General features: G+C 50.3%; 1 protein-coding gene and 1 long non-coding RNA gene across 3 annotated transcripts in view; one reads left to right on the top strand and one right to left on the bottom strand.

Moving 5' to 3' along the window:
* Nucleotides 1-7,324, bottom strand: part of LOC147108921 (uncharacterized) — a 58,114-nt gene that overhangs the window by 19,554 nt on the left and 31,236 nt on the right. The gene's annotated exons all lie outside the window — the stretch shown is intronic.
* The window catches only part of poglut1 (protein O-glucosyltransferase 1), a 35,499-nt gene continuing 32,462 nt past the window's right edge, over nt 4,288-7,324 (top strand). Inside the window, exon 1 of one of the 2 annotated variants that reach the window (XM_086005873.1) lies at nt 4,288-4,583. In XM_086005873.1, the coding sequence (XP_085861999.1) occupies nt 4,505-4,583 (79 nt within the window). In that variant the 5' untranslated portion in view covers nt 4,288-4,504. The remainder of the gene's footprint in view (nt 4,584-7,324) is intronic. The other variant, XM_086005872.1, reaches the window with a different exon arrangement.

Raw genomic sequence — 7,324 nt, 5'->3', positions numbered from 1 at the left:
GTGATAATGACCAGATAATCTGTTTTAGTGATGTTGGTTGAGGGATAAATATTGGCCCCAGAACACCAGGGATAACTCCCCTGCTCTTCTTCAAAATAGTGCCGCGGGATCTTTTACATCCACCTGAGAGCAAACGGGGCCTCAGTTTAATGTCTCGTCCAAAAGACGCCACCTCCAACCGTGCAGCGCTCCCTCAGTATCGCCCCTCCGACAGTGCAGCACTCCCTCAGTACTGCCCCTCCGACAGTGCAGCACTCCCTCAGTACTGCCCCTCCGACAGTGTGGCGCTCCCTCAGTACTGCCCCTCCGACAGTGCGGCGCTCCCTCAGTACTGCCCCTCCGACAGTGCAGCACTCCCTCAGTACTGCCCCTCCGACAGTGCAGCGCTCCCTCAGTACTGCCCCTCCGACAGTGCGGCGCTCCCTCAGTACTACCCCTCCAACAGTGCAGCACTCCCTCAGTACTGCCCCTCCGACAGTGCCGGCGCTCCCTCAGTACTACCCCTCCGACAGTGCAACGCTCCCTCAGTACTGCCCCTCCGACAGTGCAGCACTCCCTCAGTATTGCCCCTCCGACAGTGCGGCGCTCCCTTAGTACTGCCCCTCCGACAGTGCAGCGCTCCCTCAGTACTGCCCCTCCGACAGTGCAGCGCTCCCTCAGTACTGCCCCTCCGACAGTGCAGTATTCCCTCAGTACTGCCCCTCCGACAGTGCAGCATTCCCTCAATACTGCACTGGAGTGTCAGCCTAGATTTTTATGCTCAAGTCTCTGGAGTGGGACTTGAACCCACAACCTTCTGACCAGTGTTCCCTGTAAGGTGCGCAGCCACGCACTGTTCCAGGAAACTCGCGCAGCTGGCTTGCCGGCATTTCAATGTAAAAATCGCGCATGTGCGTATATTGAATCGCCTGCGCAGCCCCTTTGCGTTCTTATTTTGCCCTCCCAAGCCCAGGAATTTTCAGAGCGAAAAGTTTAATTCTTAAAAAACAAGTCATTTTTCCTCTCATTACTTCCTTGTCTTTAAAATTTTTTATCTGCTTCTTTCTGACTGAGTCTAAATTTATGGTTTTAAGTAGTTTTCATCAGCAGCAAAACAATTATCAGACCTCAAGCCAAGCTGTAAGCCCCCCAGAGGGAACCTGGGTTACCATCCCTCCAGGATTGAATTGAAGTCTCCAGGAATTGAAGATTAATCTTCAGGCCACTGCTGCCAGCAAAACCAGGGAGAAAATTATAGGTAGGGGCAATAAAAAAAACTTTAAAAAAAAAATTTCTTTTAAGCACTTATTAGTTAGAAAAGCATTGGAGAAGGAAAAACCAAAGGCTGTTTGACTGACGGTCGAACCATCGAAGTAGGGAATGAAAAATACTCCAATTTGAAGATGGACATGTTGGGTGACCAATGGCAGGACTGTGGGGGCGGGGCAGGTGAGGTGAAGATTGACATGTTGGATGACCAATGACAGGAATGTGAGGGCGGGGCGTGTGAAGATGGATAGCAAAATACTGCGGATGCTGGAAATCCGAAATAACAACAGAAAATGCTGGAAAAACTCAGCAGGCCAGGCAACATCCGTGGAGAGAAAATAGGGTCAACGTTTCAGGTCGAAACCCTTCGTCAGGACTGAAAATACACAGGAAATGAAACAGATTAAAAGGCCAGTTTGGGGGCTGGGAAATGGGGATGAAAGAACAAAAGAGAAGTGAAGAGACATTAAGAGGTATTCAAAACCAGACGAGATGGTGAGAGGACTAAGAGACAAAAGACGGCTCTAGATGAGGTGTGAAATGCACTGGCAGAATGAGAGACAGCTGCCATGTGGGAGAGAGAAAAAGGGGGAAGGGCACAAAACAAAGGTGTGGATAAAAAATATATGTAAAAATGTAATGGGAAAAGATAGTGTCGAGATAGGAAGAGATAAGTTCCGTGGGGCAAGAACAGGCTGAACTTAGCTCTTCCTATCTCGACTCTATCTTTTCTCCCCTTGTCTAATCTCTTCCCACCTACATCCGCAACTCTTCGGACGCCCTCCGCCACTTTAACAGTTTCCAGTTTCCTGGCTCCAACCGCCTCCTTTTCACTATGGACGTACAATCCCTCTACACCTCCATCCCCCACCAGGATGGCCTGAGGGCGCTCCGCTTCTTCCTTGAACAGAGGCCCAACCAGTCCCCATCCACCACCACCCTCCTCCGCCTGGCTGAACTTGTTCTCACATTGAACAACTTCTCCTTTGACTCCTCATTTCCTCCAAATCAAAGGTGTTGCTATGGGTACCCGCATGGGTCCTAGCTATGCCTGCCTTTTCGTGGGATATGTGGAACATTCTTTGTTCCAGTCCTACTCGGGTCCCCTCCCTCACCTCTTTTTCTGGTACACTGATGACTGTATCGGTGCCGTTTCCTGCTCTCACCCTGAACTAGACAATTTCATTCACTTTGCCTCCAATTTCCACCCTTCCCTCACCTTCACATGGTCCATCTCCGACTCTTCCCTTCCCTTCCCTTCCTCGACTTCTCCGTCTCCATCTCTGAGGATAGGTTATTGACCAACATCCATTACAAGCCCACTGACTCCCACAGCTACCTGGACTACACTTCCTCCCACCCCGCCTCCTGTAAGGACTCTATTCCATTCTCCCAGTTTCTCCGTCTCCGCCGCATCTGCTCCAACGATGCCACCTTCCACACCAGTGCTTCTGACATGTCTTCCTTTTTCCTCAACCGAGGATTCCCCTCTACCGTGGTTGACACGGCTCTCGACCGTGTCCGTTCCAGCTCCCGCACTTCTGCCCTCCCTCCCGGAACCACGATAGGGTTCCCCTTGTCCTCACCTTTCACCCCACCAGCCTCCACATTCAACGGATCATCTTCCGCCATTTCCGCCACCTCCAATGTGATCCCACCACCAAACGCATCTTCCCCTCCCCTTTCAGCATTCCGTAGGGACCGCTCCCTCCGAGACACCCTAGTCCACTCCTCTATCGCCCCCAGCACCCCTTCCCCTTCGCCCGGCACCTTCCCGTGCAAGCGCAGGAGATGCAACACCTGCCCTTATAACTCCCCCCTTCCCACTGTCCAGGGCCCCAAAAACCCCTTCCAGGTGAAACAGCGATTTACTTGTACTTCTTGCAATCTAGTATACTGTATTCGCTGCTCACGATGTGGTCTCCTCTACATTGGGGAGACCAAATGCAGATTGGGTGACCGCTTTGCAGAACACCTCCGTTCAGTCCGTAAGGGGGACCCTGAGTTTCCGGTCGCCTGTCATTTTAATTCACCGCTCCATTCCCACTCAAACCTCACTGTCCTTGGCCTCTTGCGTTGTTCCACGGAAACTCAGCGTAAGCTCGAGGAACAGCACCTCATCTTCCGATGAGGCACTTTACAGCCTTCCGGACTCAATATCGAGTTCAACAATTTCAGATCATAACCTCGGCCCCCATTACATTTTTATATATATTTTTTATCTACACCTTTGTTTTGTGCCCTTCCCCCTTTTTTTCTCTTCCCACATGGCAGCTGTCTCCCATTCTGCCAGCGCATTTCACACCTCATCTAGAGCCGTCTTTTGTCTCTTTACTAGTCCTACCACCATCTCGTCTCATTTTGAATACCTCTTAATGTCTCTTCACTTCTCTTTTGTTCTCTCATCCCCATTTCCCAGCCCCCAAACTGGCCTTTTAATCTGATAGCAAAATACTGCAGATGTTGGAAATCCGAAATAACAACAGAAAATGCTGGAAAAGAAGGGTCAAACCCGAAACGTCAACTCAAATTTCTCTCCACGGATGTTGCCTGACTTGCTGAGTTTTTCCAGCATTTTCTGTTGGCCTTTTAATCTGTTTCATTTCCTGTGTTTTTTCAGTCCTGACAAAAGGGTTTCAACCTGAAACGTTGACTCTATTTCTCTCCACGGATGTTGCCTGGCCTGCTGGGTTTTTCCAGCATTTTCTGTTGTTGTTTAGGTGAAGATGGATTGTTGGGTGACCAAAGGCAGGACTGTGTGGGCGTGGTATACGAGGATGGACATGTTGGGTGACCAATGGCAGGAGTGTGGGGGCGGAGCAGGTGAAGATGGATATGTTGGGTGACCAATGGCAGGAGTGTGGGGGCGGAGCAGCTGAAGATGGACATGTTGGGTGACCAATGGCAGGAGTGTGGGGGCGGAGCAGGTAAAGATGGACATGTTGGCTGACCAATGGCAGGGCACTTGCAGGCAGGCAATGAAACCTCCAGGAATATGTTCAACCAGAGTTGGCAACCCTTGGGGAGGGGGGAAACTTATTTATAAACTTTGCATTTGCCACACTAGTTATTTTGCAAATGAAATGAGCAATTATCTATTTCCCGAGTAAGTTACAGTGGAATCACCATTGGCAAGTGAGCTCTGGTCTCTGGGCTGGGAGTTTTCCACTAGGCCGCTGCGGCGCCTCTATGGTAACGGGCGGCCAGGCTGATCAATGGAACGCGGAGCGGTGGATGTGCGCAGGCGCGGTGTGCGATGGCGACAAGATGGCGGCTGTTGGCGGCGGTTCTCTGGAGCCAGAGTTTGTGGGCAGCCGGCAGCGGCGGCACAGCAGGTAAAGTGGCTCCAGGCCCCGCAGACCGGCCTCTCACTACGCCGGGGGACCGGGCCTGGCAGCGGCTCCTCAAAAGTTGGTCATTCGGGACAAAGAAGATCAGGGAGCACAATACAGACAGGAGACGGGAGAGGTCAGGGGTTAGAGGACGAGGGAGGTCAGGGGTTAGAGGACGGGGAGGTCAGGGGTTACAGCACGGGGGGGGTGAGTCAGGGATTACAGCACGGGGAGCAGGTCAGGGGTTACAGCAAGGGGAGCAGGTATGGGGTTACAGCACGGGGAGCAGGTCAGGGGTTACAGCACGGGGGGGGGTGTCAGGGGTTACAGCACCGGGGGGGGGGGGGGGTGTTGGGGGTTACAGCACGGGGAGCAGGTCAGGGGTTACAGCACGGGGGAGGTCAGGGGTTACAGCACGGGGAGCAGGTCAGGGGTTACAGCACGGGGGGGTGTCGGGCTACAGCACAGGGAGCAGGTCAGGGGTTACAGCACGGGGAGCAGGTCAGGGGTTACAGCACGGGGGGGTGTCAGGGGTTACAGCACGGGGGGGTGGTCAGGGGTTACAGCACGGGGGGGTGGTCGGGTTACAGCACGGGGGGGGGGTGGTCAGGGATTACAGCACGGGGGGGTCAGGGGTTACAGCACGGGGAGCAGGTCAGGGGTTACAGCACGGAGGTAAGGGGTTACAGCACGGTGGGGGGCGGAGACCAGCAAAGCGGGGTTCGATGCAGGGCATGGGGAAAGAAAGAACTTTCATTTATATACTGCCCTTCAGAGCATCCCAAAGTGCTCCACAGCCAATGAAGTACTTTTGAAGTGTGGTCACTGTTGTAATGTACACAGCAGGCAATTTGCACATAGCAAGGTCCCACAAACAGCAATAAATGACCAGATAATGTTTTTTTGTGATGTTGGTTGAGGGATAAGTACTGTCCAGGACACTGGGAAAACTCTTCCAATAGTGCCATGAGATCTTTTACATCCACCTGAGAGGGCTGATGGTGCCACGGTTTAACGTCTCATCCAAAAGATGGTGGAAGGCTGGGAACTCGTCACCTACCAACCTTGTAGCTGTAGCTGGTGGAGGGCTGAGCGTGATTCACTTAGGACCCTGGAGGGGCGGATGCTTCATTACTGAAGGAGCGCTGCATTCTCAGAGGTGCCATCTTTCAGATGAGACATTAAACTGAGGCCTCCCCGCTGTTCAGGTGGTCGTAAAAGGTCCTGTGTCACTATTCGACATTTCTATTGGCGTCCTGGCAAAGTTTATCCCTCAACCAACACAATAAAAAAAACACACAGATTAACTGCTCATTTGACTCGATCTTGTGCACAAACTGGCTGCTGTGTTTGCCTACAAAATAACAGGGATTTAACTTCAAAAGTAATTAATTGACTGAGATGTTCTGAGGATGTGAAAAGCGCTATATAAATGCAAGGTTGATTGGGGTTTGAACCCATAATACTTTGAGCAAAAGCCAAAAACCTTGCTGGCTAAAATAACCTGTTTTATCTGTGGATTCCCAGCAGAGTAATACATTCTCCCTTATTAGTAAAATGGAAATCTAATAGTTGGAACTGTTAGTGCAACTGGTTAATTTTCAGATAAAAGCTGGAAACATACGGCAGGTCAGTAAGCACCTGTGGAAAGAACAGATACTGACAGATCTGTATTCCCAGCTATTTTTGTTTCAGATTTACAGTCTTTTGCTTTTTAGTTGTTAATTTTCTCATAAGTTGATAAGTATCAGAACTATCATAGAATGATACAGCACAAGTTCGGCCCATCGTGCCTGTGCCAGCTCTTTGGTAGAGCTCTACAATTAATCCCACTCCCCTGCTCTTTCCCCACAGACCTATAAATGTTTTCTTTTCAAGTGTTTATCCCTTTTGAAAGTTACTATTGAATCTGTTTCCACCACCCATCCAGAGCCTTGCGTAAAAAAAAAAAAAAAATTCCTGATGTCTCCACTAGTTCTTTTGCCAATCACCTTAAATCTGTGTCCTCTGTTTACCGACCCTTCAGCCACTGAAAGCACTTTCTCTTTATTTAATCTCTTCTGCACCCTCTCTGAGGTCTTGGCATCTTTTCTATCCTAAACTGTGGTGCCCAGGATTGAACACAATGCTCCAGCTCAGGCTTAACCAGTGTTTTATAAAGATTTAGCATTTCTTCCTTGCTTTTGTACTCTATTCCTCTATTAATAAAGCCTCGGATCCCGTGTGCCTTTTTAACAACCTCCTCAGCATGTCCTGCCACCTTCAAAGGTTTGTGTACATACACCCCCAGGTCTCTCTGTTCCCGTACCCCCTTTAAAATTGTACCATTTAGTTTATATTGCCTCTCCTCATTCTTCGTACCAAAATGGTAGGGAACCCGCTGTCAACTCAACCCATCTCCATGCTAGTCTCCCAGATGTTGGGTCTGTCAGCACTGAACAGACCCGACACCAAGTGGCGGGGGAGGCACTTTAGATCATTAAGAGATTGTTAAGAAGCACTCAAATACTATTTTAAGCTTTCCTTTCAATTTTACGAGTTCCCCACGGGTTATATGCTGCTCAGGGATCACGTCAGCTCCGCAGGTCGTGAGTGGATTCAGCATTGAATTATCTGATTACTTGACAGCTGCAAATGTGCTTTAAAAGCTCCCGTCGCACAGCTGTTCACTTTCCAAGCTCAGAAACTGTTGCTTACTGCATTTGGAAGACAGATTGAGCTTTCTGCAGCTTGCAAGTGTTTGG

The sequence above is a fragment of the Somniosus microcephalus genome, chromosome 13, assembly GCF_052327205.1.
Source record: "Somniosus microcephalus isolate GS21.2 chromosome 13, FLI_Smic_1.0, whole genome shotgun sequence".
In the NCBI taxonomy this organism is placed as follows: Eukaryota; Metazoa; Chordata; class Chondrichthyes; order Squaliformes; family Somniosidae; genus Somniosus; species Somniosus microcephalus.
This window is presented reverse-complemented; position numbering and strand designations above follow the sequence as displayed.